This window comes from Manduca sexta, chromosome 6, assembly GCF_014839805.1.
Source record: "Manduca sexta isolate Smith_Timp_Sample1 chromosome 6, JHU_Msex_v1.0, whole genome shotgun sequence".
Lineage (NCBI taxonomy): Eukaryota > Metazoa > Arthropoda > Insecta > Lepidoptera > Sphingidae > Manduca > Manduca sexta.
The window spans coordinates 3,259,893-3,285,213 of NC_051120.1; the positions used below are offsets into that span (position 1 = coordinate 3,259,893).

General features: G+C 33.4%; 2 protein-coding genes and 1 non-coding gene across 4 annotated transcripts; 2 read left to right on the forward strand and 1 right to left on the reverse strand.

The window, feature by feature from the left end:
- The first annotated feature begins 319 nt into the window (after nt 1-319).
- On the forward strand, nt 320-2,609 carry LOC115452025 (transcription initiation factor TFIID subunit 12). 2 transcript variants are annotated; one of them, XM_030180463.2, is made up of 3 exons: nt 320-626; nt 1,710-1,902; nt 2,431-2,609. In XM_030180463.2, exons 1-3 carry the CDS (start codon nt 414-416, stop codon nt 2,556-2,558), a joined length of 534 nt encoding a protein of 177 aa, XP_030036323.1. In that variant the 5' UTR covers nt 320-413; the 3' UTR covers nt 2,559-2,609. The 2 variants fall into 2 exon arrangements, with proteins under 2 accessions (XP_030036323.1, XP_030036324.1); XM_030180464.2 differs by having other exon boundaries at nt 320-578.
- A 1,219-nt stretch (nt 2,610-3,828) lies between these two features.
- LOC115452016 lies at nt 3,829-24,702 on the reverse strand. The gene is made up of 4 exons (XM_030180450.2): nt 24,248-24,702; nt 17,514-17,640; nt 16,025-16,200; nt 3,829-5,020 (listed from the first exon to the last, which is right to left on the reverse strand). The coding sequence occupies exons 1-4, from the start codon at nt 24,611-24,613 to the stop codon at nt 4,922-4,924; spliced, it is 768 nt and encodes a 255-aa protein (XP_030036310.1). The 5' UTR covers nt 24,614-24,702; the 3' UTR covers nt 3,829-4,921.
- Nucleotides 5,472-5,543, forward strand: Trnaq-uug. The gene has a single exon. It is a non-coding gene; the product is annotated as a tRNA-Gln (tRNA).
- Nucleotides 24,703-25,321: the final 619 nt, after the last annotated feature.

Consider the following 25,321-nt stretch of genomic DNA (forward strand, 5'->3'; position numbering starts at 1 on the left):
TCCATTAAATCCAAAAAGCTTGAAGTAAAGTCGGTCCTAAGCGTTTTATCAAGTTTTTACCTATGCCAATTTTTATTACAGCTGAGATCCGTTTCATTTAATATTGTTTACACTAATTCTAAAATAGAAGAAGACTCGCCTATTAGTTACATGAGATTTTATAAACATGGGTATGATACAGCTCTGGCTACCTAGGTAAAGACAAAAAATCATGATACTTTGACATACAGGGGATAGGGATGTATGAACAAGGTTACTTTTGCTCATAACGTAAAAAGAACCACTATTTTTAGTGCTGACAATACTACACAATTCTGTCAATATTTATTTGCCAAGTGTCAACGTCACGAACTGTCAAACATTATTTTGAAACAATCACAAATTTTTGTTCTAGAATTACAGAAATTCATATAATGTCCAATAATTCAATAAGCCAAGCCTCGAACATGCCTTCAATTGGAAATATCAACCAGGGTGCTATACAGTATGCGAATAATCCCCTACAAAGTCCACAGCTTCAGTCTAGTTCGCTACAGGGTTCGCCTTCACAACACAGTCCTATGGGAGCGCAGGCCCAGGTTGGTGCGAAAACTAATCAAAGTGGTGGTGGAGATCAGTCTACACAGGTGAGGACTGATAGTAATAGTAATTGGGACAATTTTGTTTTCCGCGGGTACCTTTATAAATCAGCACAGTAGTTTAACTTTCACCCACTTTTAACTATGGTATATCGTTATAAAAATTATGTGGAATAATCTTAATTTACTAACTAACAAAATGCCTTTACATACACAATAACATTAAAACAGTTGTATAAAAGTAAGTAACTACACATTTCAAAATGTTTGTGCATTCACGAAGCAATGCAAAGAAATACAAGTTAGTAATTAAGTAATTTGATTGTTAATTATATGTTTATGGTTATGCATCACTAATTGGGTATAAATGCACACAAAACCTCCACTGGTGTACATCACACATGCTGTGTGTCAAAATGAGTCCTAAATCACATATTCATTCTACAATGATATTATCCTAGAATGCATATTGGACATATTATCTGTTTTGTAGTTGATGTTAGTGGTGTAACAATAGGGTGGTATGACTGGCAACATAAGCTTGAACTTTTTATGTATAGTGAATCTATAGATCTTTCATGTTAAGAATTCAGATGAATTTCCCACACTTTCATGGTATTATTATTACATGCTCAGCAGTGGGCAAGTATATAATACAGGGCTGATATTATTATTATTATTCATAGTATTATGCCACTGGCTATGACTTTTATAGACTTTTGCTTAGTGCTTGTTTTTCACAATGTGTGCTTGTGCATAGGTATTGCAAGGAAACATGCATGGATTGCAGTTAGCTGCGCTAATGTGCTAATATACTGTTTTACAGTCATAATCAACATATTAACCTCATAACATAATATTAGAGGCACAACTAGTGGACATATGTGGCAATAAATAGTAACATAATTTTGGATATTCAAGATAACCTGTCCTCCAGTGGTAAAGAGTCCTGATTCCTACCATTTTCCATTTATGTAGAATTTAATTATCATCAGAACAATTTGCAGACTGCATTTATGCATATTATTACGTATCTGTTGTGTAGGGTCACTTCTGTAAAATTTTACCTTATGCCACTGCTGTTGTCCTTGTAGGGTCATGGGTGTGTGTGAATTTTGTATTCAATTTCAGTTACTCAGCCGTCCACGTCTTCAAGAGCTGGTGCGTGAGGTCGACCCAACAGTGCAGCTTGATGAGGAAGTAGAAGAAATGTTGCTACAACTCGCTGATGATTTTATTGACACATCTCTAAATGCTGCATGTGCCTTAGCCAAACACAGACATGCACCCTCAGTTGAATTAAAAGATGTGCAGTTACACTTAGGTAAGTTTTATAAGAGATCTAGGGGAAGATTAAACTAGTAATGCTTTGGGAAGTGAGTTTGTATGTGACCAGTAGTGGCGATAGCCTAGTTAGGTGTGGAACGGATAAGCGAGATGAATGTCCACAGCTTCAAAAAACAAGGGCTCACAACTCTGTGTTTTATAAAGTTATATGTATATTTTTCGTGAATTATCGCTTGCTTTAACATTGAAGGAAAAGCTTGTGAGAAAATCTACATACCTAAGACATCCTTTATAAGAATTTTGAGGGTGTATGAAGTGTAGCAATCCATACTAGGCCAGTGAACCGGTAGGCAATTGGACTAAGGTCTAATCCCTCACAATAGTAGAGGAGGCCGGTGCCCAGCAGTGGGACAGTATATAATACAGGACTGATATTATCATAATTAAATTTTTTATTTATAAAATGCTAAAGAAGGTATATATGTACCTGAGTAAACAATAATCAAAGGGATTTGCGTGTATATGTATATGAAATGCTAGTAATTGATTTGTTGTCTATTTTCAGAACGGCAATGGAACATGTGGATACCAGGCTTTGGCAATGACGAACTGAGACCGTACAAACGCGCGGCGGTGACGGAAGCACACAGACAACGTATGACTCTGCTGAGAAAAACTATTAAGAAATACTGATATTATGTCAATTATCTTTTAAGTATAATTAATTAAAGAATTGTTATTATATTGCTTTGTTTTATTGGTTTTTTCACGGTTGTGTGCGAATGTACGGTTTTAGGGAAACATTTATCGCAGGTTGAGTATTATATTATACCCAACAGGCTTCACTTTACTACCTCGATGGTGTAGTTGTACTGCGTACAAGGTACGACTACTGCGCTGAGATTCTAGATTCGAATCCCGTGTCAGGCCAAATATAATTTGACTGGGTTTTTCCAGCTTAAAAAATACTTAGTCGCAGCTCGGAGTCAGGAAGTTAACGGTGTGTTACCCCCGTGGCTCGGAAAGCAAGTAAAGCCGTTGGTCCCGTTATCTCTCCGCTTATATGGGATTGCTGTCCCTTCGGATTATCAGAGTGAAGGAATATAGAATGCGCCTGTGTATTGCGTACACATTTGTGCACTTAAATGTCTTATGCGTACCTGGCGGATCTCCGGTAAGATTTGGAACGGTGGTCGAAATCCGAGTAGGAGGTAAAAAAATTAAACAACCAAAGACAACATAAAAATGTTTTTTTTCTATATTATATATTGATATAGCTAAAATAGCTTCTAAAAATACGGTTTGCGCACTGTTTTACTAAGGGCACCGCCTTAAGAAAAATACAGCCATGTTGAAATAGCAGTTTCGATGCAATTGTGAGTATTGTAGCTAGAAAACATGATTTATTTGGGGCGACTGGCATTTCAGTTTTCGTCGCAAATAGAAAGCATGGTAACAATTCGTTCCTTGATATGTGGGAACCTGTATATTGTTTTGAAGTCCTCGTATCTACCTGCCTATAATATAATCGGCATTTTGAGTGGAATCCCATAAACGCTATAAATTACACTCCTAAATCTATGTTTAGGCTTTACAGTAGTTTCGTCAAGTGACGTAAGATGTCGTTGTGAGTCGATTTTAAAGTTTACTAATTGTTTAAGACAAAATTAATACAACTTCGCCATGAGGTTTGGGACATTTAGAAAATTGTATTATATTTTCTATTAGTAAAAACTTGGAAGTGACTGATGCCCGTTGAGAGAGTCCAAAAAATACTTTTTTACCATTTTAAACTATGAGATAGATGGCAGCACGAGTCAAGACTGTCTGCTGATTCGCCCGGCCACGGGGCATAATTATAATTCGTAAACAGTAAAAACGGACGTCAAAGTTCAAGTAAAGGTGCCATCGCGTAGATGTACCTACCATTGGAAACCTATAAGGTTCAAATAAAAAACAAAAATTTAAACACACCATTTATTTCATAATTAATGTGAAAGACGCTTGAAGTACATGATGTCACACACTTAAACAATAAAAAATCACATACAAATCACAAACTTAAAAATAATAAGTCACATGGTCATAAATAAGTAGACGAAATACTTCATACAATACTGGTTCAAACAAAAATCACAGATGATTGCGTTAAAGGTTTGCACCGAAAATAAATTCATGTGACAACTCAATACTTTTGGAATGTCGGGCCATACACTTTAGACAAACATCGCTCATTGCGTAGAATTTTTAATTTATGCCAAAAGAAACTAATAATAATTTATTAAACTAATTAATTTTATCTAAGTACACCAGCTAAACAGAGAGTTACTAAACTATACTAATATTAATTGCTTCAATTTTAATAAATCTATCTGATTGTGACATACTGCAACCCTCGGTATTCATTATTTAATAAGTTATGCAAAGGATAAAAGCGGACCCAATGCTCACACTGGGTACAAACGTACATATTTGAAATAGATGAAAACTTAGATCTAGGTCATGGCTATGCCACATGAATACCAGCTCGATACTAATGGTTAATATGTAAACAGCATAAAATCTGATAAGGTATCGTAAATGCTCGCTACGGCCACACAGTCCATACATGTGACTATGCGATTGATCTATTTTAGGTTCATGTATTTAAACCCTTATCCTTGAAAACTCAGCAAATTTATAACTGATAAATTATTTGTTTTTCATTGGCTGTTTATTTCGTCTTCCATGGCCTCCCTAATTTAAAACACATTGCACTCACAATCATAAAATTTATTCAATAAATTACAATTGCAAAACTGCAATATCGATTCATATCGTTAACTAGACGACAATAATTTTGCTCAAAAATTAAGCTTGTTGTTTATTTTTACGTCGTCATGATGTTAAAACAAGTCGTTTTTGACCTTCAAACCGCGTAAACTACACCACCTTTTTAATTCCGCCGGATCTTATTTTGTGATAATGTAACGGTGGATGTAAATGCCATACTCTTTGCTTTTACAAACTCATGTATGGGTCTAAGCAAGCGTGCTCTGAATTATCTATGATTTGGTTTATGCTTTGCATGCTGTGTCCTTCTCCGGGATGTAGAGGTGGTCGGACGAGTCGATCTTCTTCCATTGAAGCAATTTCGACTTGATTCCCACTGGCTCCTGTTAAAATGAATAATTTATTAAATAAACTTCATAACTCATATAAGTATTGTAGTTTTTGAAGACTGGCCGAAGAAAAATTATTGTACTAAAAAGAAAAAAAAAGGGAAAATATTTAAAAACCTATTTGTGACAAAAATATTCTATAATATTATAGTTTGTTTAATCGAATACGCTAATCTCAGGAAACATTAACCGATTTTGAATTTTATTTCCACTAATAGAAAGGTACTCCTGAATGCAGTAGATTAGGTACTTTTATCTCGGAAAAAAAAATATGTGAGCGGATCCGTAGGCAAGAGGTATCTTATATTAAACTTGATTTACAACGCACATAGAGAATAATATCCTGATGCTAACGAACTAACAAAATTTCGCACGCGTACACATGTGCTAGCAATAAAATCTATCTTAGTGAAAGGCGACACGTAATTTCGTCGAAGACTCTAAAGGTTCCATGGTGTAATGGTTAGCACTCTGGACTTTGAATCCAGCGATCCGAGTTCAAATCTCGGTGGAACCTAACTTTTGGAACTTTTTAATTTTTTTGACACCATTAATTTTTTAAATCGATCTGATTCTCGACTCAACTGCGACATTCGAATTTTGAAAATTATACTTTTTAGATACACTAATTTTCATGTAGGTAGATATTTTTAAATTTTTACATGTGATTAATTAACATCGTAGCAATTTATATTTTACAGATATTAAATATGTATCGCGAAAACAAAAATAAACGCGTCACGTCGTCGGATGTTATGATCAATTTAAATAATTATATACAATGTCTGGCAAATTATTAATAAACATTTGGTACGTATTATTTCAATGTCAATTAATATATACGATGATAACGTTTATTATGCTGATAAGGAATGTTGGCTTTGAACCAATGATACGTTTAAATGGAGACACACCCAGACTGCGTATACTGACGTATTATAGATTGAGGTTTCCCTCTGCTCGAGCTCAGCTCGGTGTACTGAGCGCCCGCCCTGAGACACTAAGGGAAAGAGTGGCGCAGTTTTCCTTTAAATGAAAACGCAATTCCCTAGAATTTTACTGATTATTTTTATTGTGTGGATAGATGTCTGTTTCTGGATGATGTGTATGTTTATGCCTGAGTCCAGTTTTCTGCAGAACTTGTGCAGTGATTTTGCTCTACCCTTGTGGCTCCTACTACTATGGGAATTATTTCTGTATTACTCTTAAAATTATTAATAATTACTATTATTCTGAAAATAAAACATACACATTAACATTACATGTATAATTTGTATTGTCTTTGATAAATATTTATTGCTAATTAACATATATTAGATTCGCGGAAAGTGCGCAACAAAATGTATTTTAATTTTTACTAACAAACAACTACGTAATTTATGCTAATTTGATACCTACTGTTACTTTTAACGATATGTGCGATCTATAACTGTAAATCTTGTAAACAAGAATTATTATCATTATTATAAATAGATGTATGTATAAATCTCTATTTAGTACTGGCGAAAGGTGAGCTTTTCCGAACGAAACCTGACATAATATAAAGGTGCTAATACGCATAAATACAGTCTGCAAATTATTCTATTGAATTATTAAATTCTATATAAAGGATGCCGACAGGAATCTGTTTATATGGACCCTTCGCCATTGCCATATTTTTGGATTTTTATCCAAAACGCGGATAGTCTGACTTTTCAGGGTCTATTGGAAATGTAACCCATTTCATTTAACAGCAGAATCTGTTTTGGCGTGTGGATATACGGCATGTCTAGTTTGACAGACAAAATAAAGCAATTAGGTTGATAGATTATGTTTAGAAGACGATAATGCGTTTTCTATTTTAGACTCAAATTGCACAGACTACGTCGTAGTTTTTAACACGCTTTTATTAGCTTGGGTTGTATCTATGTATGTATGTATGTATGTAACGGAATCTTTGAGCTCAACTTTCACCAATTTCCAGAAATCTGATTAATTTGAAACTTTACACACGTATCAAGGACCGATGACAATGTAATAATTTGATAAGAGTTTCCCATTATCCTTATTAGGACCGCCAGGATTAATAAATTCTTTTTTAGATCCGCTGTGAAAGAGTAAATAAAAGAGATAGAGCTAGCGCGCGATCTGCGCATGCCTGCGGTTTCGGACTCGCTCGGGCACTAGGCACAGCACAACGGAGGCCGAAACGTTTTCAGTATAGTTGCGTTCTCACCTTCTTCATTCCTTATACATGCGTAGGTACTGATGAGCCTAATACTCGCAAATTACTGTATCTTATATTCATATAATATATAATATGATAACCTCGACTTACAAAAGGGTTCTTAATCACAACAAAATAATCAGAACATAAATTTTAATCTATTTATTTTACGGAACAAATTTTGGTAAGCAGTAAAGCTTTGAAATTACCGTCGGTAAAGAAGTAATTTAATACGATCAAAAAAGTTGTAATTAAAAAGTCTTATTGATTAATAAACTAAAAAATGAAAAATAAATAATAGTTTAAAAAAACTAAAAAAACACGCTTTTATTGCTAATCGAACTTAAAAGGAGAAAATAATTTCTAAGTACAAAGAATTTATATTACAGTAGTAGAAGGTTGAAGGATCAATCATAGTTAAGTACCTCAAAATAAAATTATAATAAACTTAAAGTTATTAACAGAATAATTTAACTCAGAGTAAAAAGCGGGGGGTGCTTGATATAGTATGTTGATAATATACGAAGTTGCGAGTGTGCCTAGCTATAGGTGTATTTATTGTACCGCGCCGTGCGATGTTCCGTGTCACATATGTATAAGTATGTGAGTATGCGCTGGCGCTGCATCGATCGTGTCCGTGACCATTTAGTATGTGGCTAATTGTTATACGTAATAAATGTACGTCCTTGTGCTTCGTAAATCTGTAGTTTTTGTTTGTCCCTGAGGCAGGGCCGTAGCTAGGGGGGGACATTGAGGGGCAATGCCCTACCTTAAAATGCTAATGCCCTACCTTAAAATACTAATGCCCTATCTTAATAATGAACTAAATTGTACATTACGACTCAATGAATATATAAGGAGCAGCGGTTTTATTTTACGATTTGGAAGTTGGTCCCATAGTAAGTTATTCGTATTGTGGGGTGAAATACCTTCTTTCGAGATTTAGGGGAATTTTGTTACAATCTGTATATTAGCTTAAAAATTACGTAAGTAAATTTACCTTTTTTTTTTTGCTCACTTACACAAGTTAAGGAAACCAAAAATCGATTCAGCAGATCAGATCTAGTAACATTTTTATTTCCGCCCTAGTTGTAAAAACAGCTGCCCTACCTTAAATTCAAGTCTAGCTACGGCCCTGCCCTGAGGCTACTGGCCAACATAGTATGTATTATAATCATTCTATTGGCTACTATCTATAAGAGGAGAATTATGAAAACGAAGTAAAATGCACCCCACGCTTTTTACTCTGAGTTAAATTATTCTGTTAATAACTTCAAGTTTATTATAATTTTATTTTGAAGTACTTAATTTTAGCTAGGACTTGTTCGTTATATGCGATGTTGGTTTTAATAGATGAAAAAAGCCATAATTTCTTCTCTTCCTCTCTACAAATAATTAAAATCAGTATTGTCATAGGTGGCTGACAAAGATTTTAATCTGTTAATTATTTTATCGACTTGATATAGTATGTAAAATGGTCTTCGATAAATATTGCATTTTCCTTTGTTTCAGAATGGGATGGTAGAGGGCATTGACAAGGTCACAATATTGAAAACACGTTTATTGACCGTATGCGAATTTAATTTAACAATTTAATAAAAGTTCTTTGGTTAATCCTGATTATTTATCATGAATAACAGATTTCATCTCACATGTAAATAGTAGCTCAGGTATTCAATCCATTGGTACCACATCATTGAATGCATTTGAATGGCAATATATTGAAAGCGGTTTTGAGGAAAGTAGTTTATGCGCTCTACTTTTGATTTTCGAGTTTCCAACTCATTTCTCTATTCCACGCTACATTTATCAATTTCTATACAGAGTGTAGAGTTAATAAATGAAATCACTCACTTGTCTTGACTTCTGCTAACATTGTGCCAAAAATCATCTATGGATACCGAAAATGTTCATTGTTCATCATAAATACCGGTTTTACTTTTCTGATTTTTTGTTCATTTTGTAGTTTCTCGTGAATATGACGTGGGCGTGATTGTATTTCTGACTAAAGGTGTGATGCTGCCGCTGCGACGAATTCTTTAAGTGTAGTAGTTGTGGCATTAAGGTGTGCAAAATTTAAATTATTTGTATTGATATTTCTTTTGTTCAAAAGTTATACTTTTTTATTTTACATCTACGGTCCGAGTGGCTTATTGTCGTGTTTTTTTCAAGAAGATATTAATGTGGTTTCATTTACTAACGCAATGTCAAAATAGTCTTGTATAGTTTGAGGGAATCTAGAAGTTATGTATTCGTCTTAAATTCGGGCTACAAGTTACGTTTTAGGGAATAAACTCAGGTTTATGCGGGATTACAATTCGCCTTAATACGCCGATAAGCTCTCTAATACATTATGTCGAAGTAGGTATACTAGTTGCGCCACTGTCTACCCCTAAATACAAATATAATCAAGCAATTTTCTCTTTTATTGTTATAATAATTATCATTTATCACATTTTATAATCAGTCATTTTTTATCTCTTAAAAAACGTAAGTAATGTTTTTTCACATACTGTTTAATTACAATGCCCAAATTGTAAATTTGACGTCAGCTAACTACTTAAGCGAGGGTAACCCTACGTGTAAGGCTTTATAGTAACTAATATTCCGAATAAACTGAGGCGATCTTTCTAGAAATTAATTCGCAAATGAACACGCAATATACCTCTGAATAGCAATAACTTTGTATAGCCCTATTAATATCGTTATAGACATAATTAATCTTATCTGATAATATAGCTACCGTTTTTATAGTACTAAAGACAATAGCAATTTGAGAATGGTCAATAAACATAATGGTTGCAATACTCATAAACAAAAGTTTATACGTGTATTGATAAGGCGGTCGCATAATCTTTTTTTATTGATAAACACCTTTATAGATTATGACAATAATGATATGACAACAGTCGTTAGAAAGTGTTTTGATATCAATAATATAAATAAAATTTACTACCGCGGGTTTTGGTTGCTATGCCAGAGTAGGGTACAATAAGGTTAGGGCCTCGGTCCAATGTTTGCTCTGATGCTATACTCCAGACTTCAGAGTATTGATATTGGGTCGCAAGACCGGAGAAACCAACATAACCGTTCCACCCTCTCTCCCTGATGGTATAGCGATAACGAGTTATTTTTTTCGTAAAAAAAATCTTCGAAACAAAAGTTTCACGCCCACGGTTTGCAGTGTTAATATTCTAAAATTGAAATATTTTTTGAAGATCACTAAAGTCTTAGAGCTCGTCTAAGACTTGATGATACCGGTGCAAAGGAAAGCTGGTTCCACAAGGAAGGTATATGAGGAGAAAACTATGCAAATCTCACGCTTGACCAACGCCACTCGTCTAAATGTTGGCGATAGAAGAGATTGTGATATAGTGGAATTGTTTCATTATTTTGGCAATGTTTGAAGTATGTACTGGGTATTATACTGCTAGAACGAAGCTATGAAATAAGAGTTTTAACTCACATCTATTTAACAGATATTGAATAATTACAAACGTATCCATCTCTTAAACTATTTACTTATTTAATTAAAATCATGTTGATTACAATGTAATCTTATATAATTTTCATATTCATACGACATATTATTATTTATAGTTGACATATTTACTCATTGAAGTACCTTTAAATCCAAGTAAATAAAATCTTATGCAGATGCTGCATAAAGTTTAAAAAGAGTGTTATTTCAAAATCCCTGCATTTTCCTGCAATCATTAAAATCGTTAACTTATGCGTCAGTGTAGCTGTTCGTTTGATGGCTACACAACCGAGTCATTTCACCAGAAGTCTTGGTCCGTTGCCAAATAATAAGAATTAAGAAAATATGATTAGTTTGGGTCAAAGGATAATTTATAGCATTTCTAATAGCTATTAGCTATAAATTATTAGGACCCTACATAAATTCTTTTCTATAAGACAATGATATACGACTGAACCTATAAAAGTTGGTATATTGCAGGCAATTTCCACTGTTTCGTCAATTCATTTCGATAAATTATAATTTTAAAATGGCAATTAAATTAATCAATTGATTAAATGTTTTTATTGAACTATATCTACTGTTTTTTAAAACTTTTAAAGCAATAACATGTAATTTGTCAAAGTCAAGTAAAAATCACTACCACTGGCAGGATGATAGAGACTGGTGCAGTGGCGAATGGTAACATTTTTCGAAAAGAAACCCGACACAACATATAAGTAATACTATGCACGAATGCGGTTTGCAAATCGTTCTAATGGTAATTAGATTCTACAAATATTATAAATGCGAAAGTTTGTGAGGATGAATGTATGTTTGTTCCTCTTTCAAAAAAGCTACTAAACGGATCTGGATGAAACTTTACAGTAGTATTAGTTATACATCAGAATAACACATAGACTAAAATTTATGATAATTTTGTGTAATTTGGTCATACTATAACGATACATATCAAGTAAGTCGGGCATGCAATACAACTACGCCACCGAGGCAGTCGATACAATAGCGCTCTGAGGTCCTGGGTTCGAATCCCGGGTCGGGCAAAGTGATATTTGGGTTTTTTCTGCTCAGTATTAGCCCGGAGTCTGGAATTTGTGCCCGATATGGCGAAAGGCTCGCCCCCTATCACATCATGGGACGGAACATACTTGGCGAAAAGTGGGTGCCCTAGTCGCGCCTCTGCATACCCCTTCGGGGATAAATGCGTGATGTTATGGTATGTACATATCAAGTAAGTCGGAAAAAAATTATCCCGGTAAACTTTTTCACGCTGGCGAAGCCGCGAGCAAAAGCTAGTTCTACATAAAAGGGAAGCAGGAATCGGAATATATAGACTCTTCGCCACTGCTGTGATGTGTCTCATAAAATACCAACGAACGTTAATAAAAGCTTTGCGGCTGTTTCGCGAGGTCATTGGCATTGCTGGAGACTTAAAATATTCCGATATCTCGTTACTCCCACTTTCTTTGACGGTAAGACGACCACGATACGCAATAGCTTCTATTGTGAGATTGCTTTTCTGTTATTCTTCTGATAGGTTCATAAAACTTCCTAACAGTCCATTTTTTTATTGTTTTGAATGACGAGACGAGCTTGCCGTTCGCCTGATGGTAAGCGATACTACCGCCCATAAACAGTAGAAACACCATCCAACACCTTGAATTACAAAGTATTGTTTGGTATTCCACTGCGCTCGTTATCCTAAGACATGAGATGTTAAGACTTATCTCATTATGTCCATTAGTTACACTGGCTACAATGTCCTTCAAACCGGAACACAACAGAACGGAATTTCAATAAACTATCTCAATTTACTTCAAAGTGATAGCGACAATGGACCAATTAGACCTTTTTCACATTTTTACAGACGACCTGATTTGCATGGTATATTATTGCAGGGAGTTCCTGATTGGGGGATCTTTTCTTGCAATGAATCTAACAAGATCGACAAACTGTCTCAATCGGTATGCCAGCCTAGATCACTGGCTTTCGAACTCTAAACCTGCCTCGCGGAAGAGAATGTCTGCGACGTTTATTTTTACCAAAGACTTGATAGGTCGTTTATACATTGTATTCGTCAACAAACCATAAATTACTGGTTATTTATTTGCACTTTATACAAAATTACTTAAAAAGGACTTCATGACGAAGGTTTCTCTACCAGTCAATGGGGTGATGGACAAACAAAAACATAGAAAAAAGTTAAATATAGATTAAAATTCAAAATCATACATTTTATGGTTTAGGTGATTATGTATTAATTATTTCAGGGCTAAGTCTTAAAGAAACGAAAGCCATAAGGCACTGAATGAGCATCATAGCGTAGAGGTGTTACCGTTGGGTGTATTAAGTAATTTATTGAATGTCAATTTCATAAGTAAATATATATTCCCCGAACGAGCACTGAACGAGCATCATAGTGTAGAGGTGTTACCGTTGGGTGTATTAAGAAATTTATTGAATGTCAATTTCATAAGTAAATATATATTCCCCGAACGAGCACTGAACGAGCATCATAGTGTAGAGGTGTTACCGTTGGGTGTATTAAGAAATTTATTGAATGTCAATTTCATAAGTAAATATATATTCCCCGTGTTACGCAGAAGAGAATGTTGTGTCAGTAAGAATTAACTCTAGACGAAGTTGACTTCAAAGCAGAATCCCTTATAAAAATGCTTCATAAGAAGATAATAATCTTAAAGTGATTTCTAGGCGGACTAAGTCATACTACTTGCGATATCGTCATTCTCCATTATTAAGATATTAATACATCCGTAATAAACAATGATGTCATGAAGGCTTACATGTTTATATTTCACGATGCATCACAAACAAGCCATGACTATGAGAACAATGCATACGCTCTATTGTCTCTAAACAAGATCAGTCCAGCCATTCTGCTAGGCACGTTGTTAAATCAGGAAACGTTTCGAATTTTACCTCATTACTGACACAATGCGATGTTTTTATCACTGTTTCGTTTGTATTTCCTGCATTTTCAAAGCAAAGTAAAACGAAAGGTAACGGTTATGGAAAGGCATTTTATCAGAAACTGTACCTACTGAAATTTTGATGATTTATTTTAGCAGAAACTACACAGGTTGATGATGAACTACATTTTGATGGGTTTTTTCAATCTTAGTAAACAACACAAACTAAATAGCTTTTGCAAATAGTTGGCTACAAAATTAATGCAAATACATTAAATACCAATATCACCTTGTTGGTTTCTGTCTTACTTTCCTTTCGTCTTATGTAAAAATCCATTTGAGGACGCACCAAGGATTTTTCACGTCCATGCGTTATTGTGTTGCGATTTGATACATCCATTCAAATCCGAAGTCTTATTTGTTGGAATTAATTCTTTACAATGCTTGGTTCTGGATAGCCATGTTACTGTTTCTAGGAACGTACTACACTATCAAGCAAGCGACCTACTTGTCCGTCATTAGGTTTAAAAGTCGCCACTTAATTGACTACTAAGTGGAAATGAGATTAATTATAAAAAAACGTTTAAAGTCCTTGTAACAGATTATTATGTAACGTGAAGCGTAAACGTCTATTTCGCAGGAAGCATCGAATCCATTGAACTGATAACTTGTTATGAAACGCAGCGTTTTTAACTCGGAATATTCATGTGCTAAGTGTATTCACGCGTGATTATTCGAGGGAAACTTATTGAAAGATTTATTACAATTATGAATAAAGATGCAGTTAGACTAAAACTATGCTTTAAATATGTATAAATAGCTTGGGTTTCAAACATAAGCTACGAAGAAATATGATAATGAACCAAAAAAAAAAGAATCAAAAAAATACCATTTGATTTCAAGGAGTTCCCCTCGGCATCTGCTAAGTCGAAGATCCTATACAAATGAAATAAAATGGGATCATTCCGAACTTATACGGAAACCTACGCAAAGAGAATTATTTATATCTGACCACGCCGTAAAAAAATATCGCTGAACAAACAAAAAAAAAACAACGACAAACGGATAATCCCTTCGTTTTGAAGTCGGTTAGAAAACAGCACATCTAGAATTACAACGTAAAAACAAAAATAATAAAGCATAGCACGGCGCATATTCAAAATAGTGTTAAGGAAAGTATCAGTGCAAAAAAAAGCATTTACGTCACTGCTACAGCATTGAAATCACGATACCAAGTATACTAAAATAAATCAAGCTCTAAAAAGGTTTTTAATAACACTATCCTGTATAATTCTTCACATTTAACATTAGACGCTCCTCATAAAATTCAACATGCAGACTCTACGTGATAATTTGTGGATATTATGGGAAATTCCCCAACATAATTATAATAGGAAACTTGTGTTAGAATAATACTGTGACTAATTCAACTACATTATTTACCAACCGTCTTTTACAAGATCGGAGAATCAATAATATCATACCACCGAAAAAGGTGTTATTGATAGTCAGAAATTATATTCACTTAATATTGATATCCTAACCTACGTTTAAAAAAAATCGAGTAATTTCTCTAATAATCCATAGTAAACACTATTATAATAACGACGCCCTTGACTACTTCTTATCTAAACACGTAATTCCTTGTGCAATAAGATTTGTTCTTTGTTATTCTTTATGTCTCTGGCCAATGTTTCATTACCATAAATGTTCTGTACCGTTCAAATCCAAAACAAAAATACGCATTTGAAATTGTATGTAGAATGTTTTTACTAATCAACCATAATAGGCACATGTAAATTCTTACTAATTCGCCAGCATATGTTAAACAATGGTAATGTGACCACGTAACTTTATCATTATCGAAATGTTGTCAAACACTTCACGTCTGTGGGTAACATTTCCATTATGATACCGGTAATGCAATTCAAGGCCTTGCAAACTTTTGCGAAAACTCTCCGCGGTAATTTTAGTTGTTTGTTATTTTTTTGATACTTTGGTAAACGTTGCGGTAAATTTAAATGATAATATTTTTTATAATTTATCAGTAATGTAATTTTAGTAAATTGGATCTGAGGCAGATTATTTTTGGGACCTTAATTTTTATTGCTGCTACCAATCATGCACTCTATATTTCCGATTACTATAGTGCATTTTAAGTATTTAAGCATGCGAAGGTGAACTATATGGACAAGCTATTTTATCAATAAAATTCTGATATGTTCTTAACATATTTAATACAGCACATCACAAATACAAACACGTGTATAAATGTATATAAAATATAATAAAAGAGAGCTATAAATCACAACAACACATAAAGCCATCTAATACTTACATTTCAAGTTGAAATAGCTATTATAATCAACAAAGTTTCTTACCTTAGCAACGAGTTTGCCGTCTTCACCAATCACGAACTCTTCAAGGCCGAAGACCAGGGGAGATGCGTTGCCCAGGTGGAAAATCCTCGACGAGGTGCCCCTGGTCACCCTGAACTCTATTGTCTTAGCCATAAGGACGTTTGTGATCATGAAAACTGACTTCTTGCCTTGTAGATCTGTAATAAAGGAAAAAGTATTGATTTTCAGTTAACGTTGCGGAGGGGAAGTGGTATGTTGCTGCGGTTTTTATATTTATAGTCAATTGATGATATTATTGAACAGATAAGCGATATTTCAGACGTAGTCGCATTGCTTTACGATAATGTAATTCATCTAAATATATCAAGGCGTTAACCCGCAATATGGAAGTTGTACCTTGTAAATTTGTTTATATAATTTTGAAGTACCTCGTCGCGGATATCGGAGCTGCTAAAATTATATGACTCATTGAACATGAGGAAAAACAAGTTTATCTAGAAGTCTCATCGTACTTAAATTATGGAAAACACGAAATTTTGTTTACAAACATTGTCGCTAATCAATTTGATGTACTAATACATCATCCGTATCATAAGGTAAATAAGGAATTATTTATAATGAACATTTCCCATGTGGCCTCATTAACTCCCGCGGAGTCATCAATCATATTACGTGGAGCCAAATCATTCTTGATCATGAGATATATGCCATAATTAAACGTGAGTTAAGTTTACTAGATGTTTCGATCTCAAACATAATTATGATGATATCTAGATAAATTTGGTATGAATGAAACGGATAGGATTATCGTGCTTAAAGGAAGGATTGAGGATTTAAAGGATTTTTCGGAACTCTAGCAACAGACCTTACGATGAACAGCTATTTAAATCCTAATTCCATTTTGGTTACACTCCAAGTTTATAGCCCCATAAAATTTTGCATTAAAGCTAAAAATTTCCTCATAAAATCCCAAAATGTGTTTATGTGGTCATTATAAATCGAATTATAAAGTTTATTTTTGGTACGTCACACGTTTCATTGTGGGAGCATAATAAATTAGTTGTTAATTAAAACTGGATTTCCCATCGAACCAAATTGCATGATAACATCGTCGCCCTTATTTATTCGTTCATAAATGTAAATAGTTTTAGTATAAATGTACAGTGTACACATTTCATTTATAGGTATATGTATCATAGTAAGAAAAACACTAAGAAAAACAAATGCGTTACCAGCTTCATAGAAAATAAATGGGGACTAGGAAGGGAGCACCCATCTGGATCACTATACCCTAGATCTAAGCTGCTCCACATACTCGATTACATTTCGATTCATTTTAAAATACGGCCGATTTCAATACGTCATGTCCTCAATCGCTTTCCAATCGATTTTGATTGGTTTATTCTCGGTGTCGAATCGAAAATTAAGAATGGGATCGTTTATTGAAATCGCCTGTTAAACATCAATCTGTTAATGGATAGGAGATAGCCTTTCTTAAATAGGTACTTACTCTTATTATTCTCCACGTCCAAGTAGATGTTGTTGACGAGTTCCTTGTTTTTGGGCACGGTTGTTCTTGTAAAATTCACCATGATCACTCTTACTTTGTTCTTGATGGATTCGTCTTGAAGCGTGATCTGGAACACGTCAGTTTATAAATAACTGGTGCAGCGCTGTTAGTGCTACGAGTTTAACTTCGTGATTTGAAATATTTACGTTATAGTATCCGTATTCCAGATGTTTATAATATTAATAAAGGATATTTCAAACTTTAGGAAATTGTTATATAAATATAATCTTGTTTGAATTTTTATTGGCAAAAATTGTTAAGATCTCTAAAATTGGAACTAAGTTTAGGTTAGTTGCATTGACCATTATTGTCTGGACTTTCGACTTTTAAAAAATATTATCGTGTGATCGAATATATTGAAATATTTTTAGAACATTTCGTAGCACGTATATTGCATTAATAGCGATAAGATAATGATTGTCTGGGTCCTCCCCGTTTAAAGGATCGATATTACAAAAAAAACAGAGTAATTTAACAAAATACATTTGCCCGTTCACTTATGAAAACATGACACACGCGTGACCCTATGTAAGAGAAACCAGTTTAGTTTAATTAATGATAATCCAGTATTATGGTTCAACAGAAACCCGTTATTTTCGTGGACCTATAAAAACTTCAAACTGCGCAAAATCGTGCAAAAAACGTCGACATCAAAGCAAAATCACGTGCCAATCGAATGGCTCTTAATCTTGGGATCAGTAAACATCAAAACTCGTTCTTCCTCTTTAGGTATCACAATGCTGTCTGCTGAGGTCATTGACAAATCTCAAAACAGAATAAAAAAAGCTATAAACTATCTATACTATTTATGTTTTTTCATTTAACTTTTAGCAGTTGAATTGTATTTTGTGCATGGCATGAATATAAAATACAAATTTCACGAAAGTAAACGAGATTTTTTAAAGGACACCTGATTGTTCGAACTATCCATATTAGTAACAAACAATATCTAGGTTACCTGTGTGGGTTAAAAATCAATACATGCGCCATGTTGTCTGCCTTCTGCGAACCTAGCAGACTCAGTTAGAAAATTGTACTTTAAGTCCTTGTTCAATATGTACTTAAAGTAAGCAACTCCTTATCACGAAGATAAGGAGATAGCCATTACTAGGAAATGTACTCAAATTTGTATACTTAACGACTGAAGTGCAAGCAGGATGATACATTTATTAAATAAAGTTTTATATACACACACACACACACCCGCATGCACGCACACACAAGCACACATAACCTAACACATAATGGAACTACAAGAATTGTTGAAAATGTAATTTTGATTTAAGGTGAAAGCCGAAAGTTGATGTATGATTTCCTTGAAAACCTCTAACCAGTTTCTTTCTACAGTAATACGAGGGTAGGAAGGATTCAGCACGCTTGATCGAACGAAACTCGCAGGATTTTAGAGACATTTTCAAGACCACGTTTTAGGATTTAGGATTCATGTACAAAGTTCATCAGGCATATACTCATCAATGAAACATTAATTTATACAAATGATATCCACGTCGGTCACCGGAACTCCGGCATTGTCAAGTTGTCAATCATTGTCCACACGTTTTGACAGCCCCACCATCGTCCAAACCTCACTGGATTGCATTAAGTTGCCAATGTTTTACAATAATACTTTCGTCGGCGAAATCTTGCACGGTTATAAATGGCAAATGCTTAAAAATTATTGTTTCCCTTTGAGCATTATTTTTTTATTAATTTCTGGTGATCTATTGTTAGTAACGATATTTTGAGTAAAGATACTTATTGTTTACAGTTAAATTTATTTAAGTACCCATTTCTCGTGGTAATACTGCAAGTCTATTTAATTCTACATCGCAGTATTTTTTTCTGTATTTATATTACATTATTAGTCTTATGATATATTTCAAATATTATTTTATATATCTGATTCAGTATAGTAACGTTTACATATGTATTTAAACAGTTTAGTATATAAAAATGATAGCACATCTGCATGTAAATGATACCTAACCGTAATGAGGATACAATATACATGTTATATCTAATGACTGAGTGGTGCTCCCGCATCAGAGGAAATCATCATTCTAATACGTGATGTTAATCATGCTACACCTTCCGTGTTCTTCGACCTACAAAAGGGGACCGGACAGGTATTACCAAAAAATCTGAAATTCAGTTTAAAGTAAAGTTTGTAATTTTAAAAATATTATCTCATATTTGTTTTTGTAAAAGAGTTGTGATTTGTATTTTTAAATCAATAAATAAAATACAATAATTATAATATTTTTAGTCTATTCTTTACGGCAAATGAAACACCAATCACGGCGCATGACGTCACACGTGGGTAAAATGTAAACAAACAGACGTCATCTGGATGTCATACCGCGTTGTGTTATTTTAATGCTTTAAAAGGTGTTTTTTGACACAGAACTGCTCTAATAATTAATATTTAATTTATACGGGACGTTGTTACTATCTTCCAACTTAACGTTTACAGATTGTTTAATCGTTAATCATAATGGACCGCAAAAAATATCGTTGGTGCGTCGTACCTGAATGTAATAATACTTCTATATCTTTACTAAACAAATTATTTATTGATGTACCACGAAAAGCAGATATACGAATAAAGTGGTTGCAGTTAGCAAGACGAACCTACGACGGATTGTCTGCAGACTCACCGATTTAGTTTTGTGGGGATCACTTTGATATAAGTAAATAAAAAATAGTGTTTCGGTTTAAAATAAATCGATGAATATTTCAATTAATTAAATCATTTGTACACCCAGGGAGGTTATGGTTATGAGATGTATTTATTTATGTTTTAGCTGCCACATGATATGGAATAGAATATTTATTTATATAGAATTCTGGTTGTTACACAGTAACCTGAGATTGCCTGAGATTAACACGGTCTATGCAGTGTTGCCAGATCATAATTTCTCTTTACCCCAGGATTATTTGGAATTTAAAATTTTACTCTTAAACCAATCATAAATAATTCGGTACTTTTTTTTCTATATCCTTATCTATGCAGACGCCACTTCTTTCTTCACTTCCACTTTAATAATTATTAATTTAATTATCTCATTTTATTAGGAACAACTAGCTGTACACGAAAATTGTATTGAATAAAAATTATAATTGTTTCATGGCCTACAATTTTTGTAGGAAACATCTTTCTCTAAGCTCAATATTTATTACAATACCGTGAAACAATAGCTTTAATACCTTAACTCGTAGAATTACCCCAAAAATTACCATAAAAAATACCCTGCTGATTCAGTTTTACCCTAAATCTAGGGTAAATAACCCTAATCTGGCATTATTGAATCACTGTTCAAATGACAAGACTTGTCAAGTTGCTTTATCCACGTATGACGTCACACGAGACGAAATGACATAATGTAGCGTTTGCGCGGGAATTATAGCTATTTAACATTTAGGCATGGTTTTGTGTACTTTTTAAGCTTTATTTGTGCAAAATACTATTTTTCTTGGCTATTTATAACCACAATGATCAATTTAAAACACCTTCTGAAAATTTGTCCGGTCCCCTAATACGTGCCTTATTGACAGAACAAAACATTTTGTGACCCATAAGTCCATTTTGAATCATTTCTGGAAATAAAGATCACGTGATCACGTGTTTTATATTTTTTTTAATACGAATATAACATGACAATATTTCAAGGTAGTAAAATAAAATAAACTTGCTGCTCTATGATGCAAAAAAGTATTTGATTTACGTAGTATAGATACTATTAGTCATTATACTGTTAGAAATATTTTAAAAGATACTTTTATGTTAATCATTTACTTGTTTATTATGACTCATCAGTGTGTTTGGCGAAGACCCGAAATATCAAAAGCTATCTAGAATAGTACTGCAATGACTGATAACTCCAACAATAAAAAGAGAACGATTCTGTTTAGTGTTTACGTTTTGTAAAACGGATAACAGAAATGCGTTTGGTGACTCAAAAATCACATAAAGGCCTGATTTCATCAACAGTCTTATAGGTCATGAGGGGCTTTCGGTCTAATACTCGGCCTCATAACAATTTTTTAATACTGATATTTGCTTAAGCAGGAATCGAACCCGCGAAAGCCTAATCGCGTTACACATACCGGCCGTAAACAAACAAGTCTGGGTTTCCCTAAACCATTTCTTCAGAGTACTATGAAATTTCTTCCCGCTTTCCTCAATGAATAGTAATTTATGATGTTTGGTGGATTTACGCTAGCCTCGAAGCGAAATATTTATTTAATGTTAAAGCTAATATTAGACATAATGCATGGGCCAACGCTCTGAAATGCGTATGAAACATCGATAAGATTCGGGTAACGGAAAGCAGTTGCGGCGCGTACACCTAAACATTCCACGAATGACGAGTCAGCCAGGATTTGTTGAGCCTGACCAGATAAATAAAATTTCTGCTTTGGTGCACTTTTGCTTTTCATTTTTTCGCTGATTTATATATTTGCCGAGTGCGGAAGATTAGTCACGATTACAAGTGAAAACTGCTTATTTGGGTGTATTCGTTACTCATAATGCATAGTTATATTCGCCTACGCATTACTCGAAAAAAGGTTTGCTATAAGTATAATAAAATAGGAATGTTGATAAAGATGACTTATACAGTTTTTTAAAGGATTATCATGAATTAAAATTATTAAATAGAAAACACTTCATTAGATATACCTAGTTTACATTAATGAAGACAAAAGTTATATGCAAGCAGACACAACAAAACACAAAGATAAAGTAACAGTAGGTATGTAGTGAAAATGTATCAACAACATATTGATTGGTGGGGAAGTCAAAAGGTTAACTCAAGACAAACAAGCCTGCATGCAGTCTTTATTAAAATCAATAAACTTCAATGACTTCAATATTTTTGAATTCTTTTTAGATGGAATGAGGTGGAACGATGACCTAACAAAATCTACAGTTCGCAAATAATGATGATTTTTGAATTTAGCATTGAAGATTAAATAAACCCTTGGAAAATTGGTTTTTAATATAATTTAGTCAAACATCTCAAGTATTAAATGTCAGTGTGTAATGCCATTCAAGAAGGATAAACCTATTACCTTAATATAATGTGCTAAGTGTACAATTCTAGAATAAGTCCATCACAATATATGATACCATCAATATTTATAATTCATAGCAAGATGTAATATGTAAAATTTAATGTTATGAAACACCAAACATGAGCATCTTTGTGCCACACCTATGTACACAATATAAATAACATCTGGCCTTATTATTGCAATATGTTTAACTATAAAGTAGGGTATACTTGCAAGTAACTATTTGTTTCAAGTCTGTGTTTTGTGGGATGGGAAATCCCTAATAGTTCCTCATAAAAAGACTTCTCATTTTATTTATAGAACATTTTCATTTATCATGAAAGCTCTATTTTATTGTGAAGAGAAATAGTTATCTATTTTAGAAGTACATTTACATTCTACTTTGTATTTCATTGTATGAACACACATTTTAGTTGTTTATGATACATTAAAGAAAGTATGTCCACTATAATCATTTTGACTTTGGCAATGCAAATGGTAACCAGTCCATTGTTAGCACACAATGCGCAGATGTCCTCAACATAGATTAAATCTAATAAATTATTCATCATTGACTTCACATATGTTGAACCTTACTACAGTTTAGTTAAGGAGTACATTGAAGTATGATCTTAGAAGTCTGGAGTTTGAATGTTTGGAGATTTACTTTGCTTTGTTTAGAAATGTTGTCTATAAATTATAATATACATATTCATTTTTAATAGCATCCATACCCAATTTTTTTATATATGCCAAAAAGACATCTTAGTTATGGTGCCTTGATAACATGAACTTGTTGAACTATTTAAGGCGATACCTCAAGGTCCATTTTCATACATTTTGTTTCGGCTTTAATCTGGGTAACTAAACAAGTCTTGGCAAGTAAAGAATTTAAATTCACGTCTAGTTAGTGATTAGTTCTCGCAGTTGAAAGAAAAACGTAAAAATAATTAATAATCATGGATATTTCGGCCTTTAAAATTTAATATGACGAAATTTTAAATGCAGAAATATCCATGATTATTAATTATTTTTACATTTTTCTTTCAACTGCGAGAACTAATCACTAACTAGACGTGAATTTAAATTCTTTACTTGCCAATACTTGTTTAGTTACCCAGATTAAAGCCGAAACAAAATGTATGAAAATGGACCTTGAGGTATCGCCTTAAATGTTAAAAATGTAATATATAAATTTATTTGTATAAAATTTATTTATAAGTGAATGTTATCATGCGAGTGATCTTGGGTAATTTTTTTTTTAATTTAATAAAATTTAAGTCGATTTGTAAAAATTCGTCAAGCCACATGAAATAGTTTTAAAGCTACATTCTATGATTCATGAATTAAAAAATAAATCTTACTAAGCATTCAATTGCCACATGATTACAATACAATTATCTTAGAGAATCGTAGATAGTAATTAGTACTTGGCAACTTTGAGGATATGAAAACACGAAATATCGGGACATGTGTTTGAATTTAATACTATTCAGTTTGTCTTTAGGTAAGGGTCAAGGTCATTCGTCCTGAATTTTCTAGTTAGATGATGTAATTGTTAAGGTTTTAAAATTCATACACGCACCAAATAAATCTCACTAAAAACTCTTTTAACTCACCTTCACGCTCTCATGTGGGAATTTAAATTCAGAATCCTGGAATTCTCCCTGCTCTAGCCACTTCACGTACTCCGCATTGGATTTCTCTTCATTAACATTTTTTCTCAGCTCGCCGAGCGGCGTGAACATTTTACCGTTAGTTTCTTTATCATTTGGAATGAACAAAGACGTGACTTTATACAAGTCGGCTTCGGTAATATGAGGGATGCAGACCAACTGGCTGTTGCCGATTTCGGTCTCGATTTCCTCTCTGATAAAAGGCCACGCGTCTTCCAGCTTCAATGATTTTAAATTTTCCAAGCTAACATCTTTCCTAATCTCGTGAGAGTATAAGGATTTTACGACTACTTTCAGTTTTTTCGGCATTTTATTTTATTCTCTTTGCTTACACACAACAACGAACGTGCTCTCAACGTGAATGTCAAATTCTGACTGGCGTCTCTATTCGTCAGACTATTGGCTAGTTGCGAGTATAGACAAGGAAAGATGAACATAATCAATATAATCGCTTTCCTAAAGAGTAAAAGAGACAAACTATGAGGTTGATGGTGTTACCACAGTTAGACCAGTTATTTTCCGGTATGCGATTTCCTTTTTGATTTAGAAAACTCGGAAAAAATGATTATTTTACATAATAATGTTAGGTAAGTACTTCTAAAAATACTAAAAAACTAAATTGGAATATGTGGAATTGGAGTATTAGAACGTCCCAGTTATATTTTAAATTAATTATACTTTAGCTAATTTGTGTGGAAATTCGTTTGATACATTAGCTAATATTTATGTGCAAATATATAATATATTATAATATGATAAATTAATATTGATTTCTTTTTCAACTAAAATTCACATTGTAAACTCAGAGATATCAGGATTCATATTATGTCCTATGCCCAACAGTCGGAAAATAAAATACAGGCTTGAAATAATTATTAAATCCAAATTACTTTAAGCACCAAGCGGTATGATAATAACTTTTAGAAATATGTAAACATTTGGTTCTTCAATTTATCATAGCGTAAAGAAAGTTTCAAAAATACATGCTGACTCAAAATGGTTGTCATTTCGATCAGA

Coding starts and splice junctions, on each gene's coding strand:
- LOC115452016 (XM_030180450.2), bottom strand. CDS start 24,613: ATGCCGAAAAAACTGAAAGTAGTCGTAAAATCCTTATACTCTCACGAG. Junction 17,641..24,247: donor TCCCACATGAGAGCGTGAAG/GTGAGTTAAAAG, acceptor GACGTGTTCCAG/ATCACGCTTCAAGACGAATC. Junction 5,021..16,024: donor ACGGCAAACTCGTTGCTAAG/GTAAGAAACTTT, acceptor TCATTTTAACAG/GAGCCAGTGGGAATCAAGTC.
- LOC115452025 (XM_030180463.2), top strand. CDS start 414: ATGTCCAATAATTCAATAAGCCAAGCCTCGAACATGCCTTCAATTGGA. Junction 627..1,709: donor GTGGAGATCAGTCTACACAG/GTGAGGACTGAT, acceptor ATTCAATTTCAG/TTACTCAGCCGTCCACGTCT. Junction 1,903..2,430: donor AGATGTGCAGTTACACTTAG/GTAAGTTTTATA, acceptor GTCTATTTTCAG/AACGGCAATGGAACATGTGG.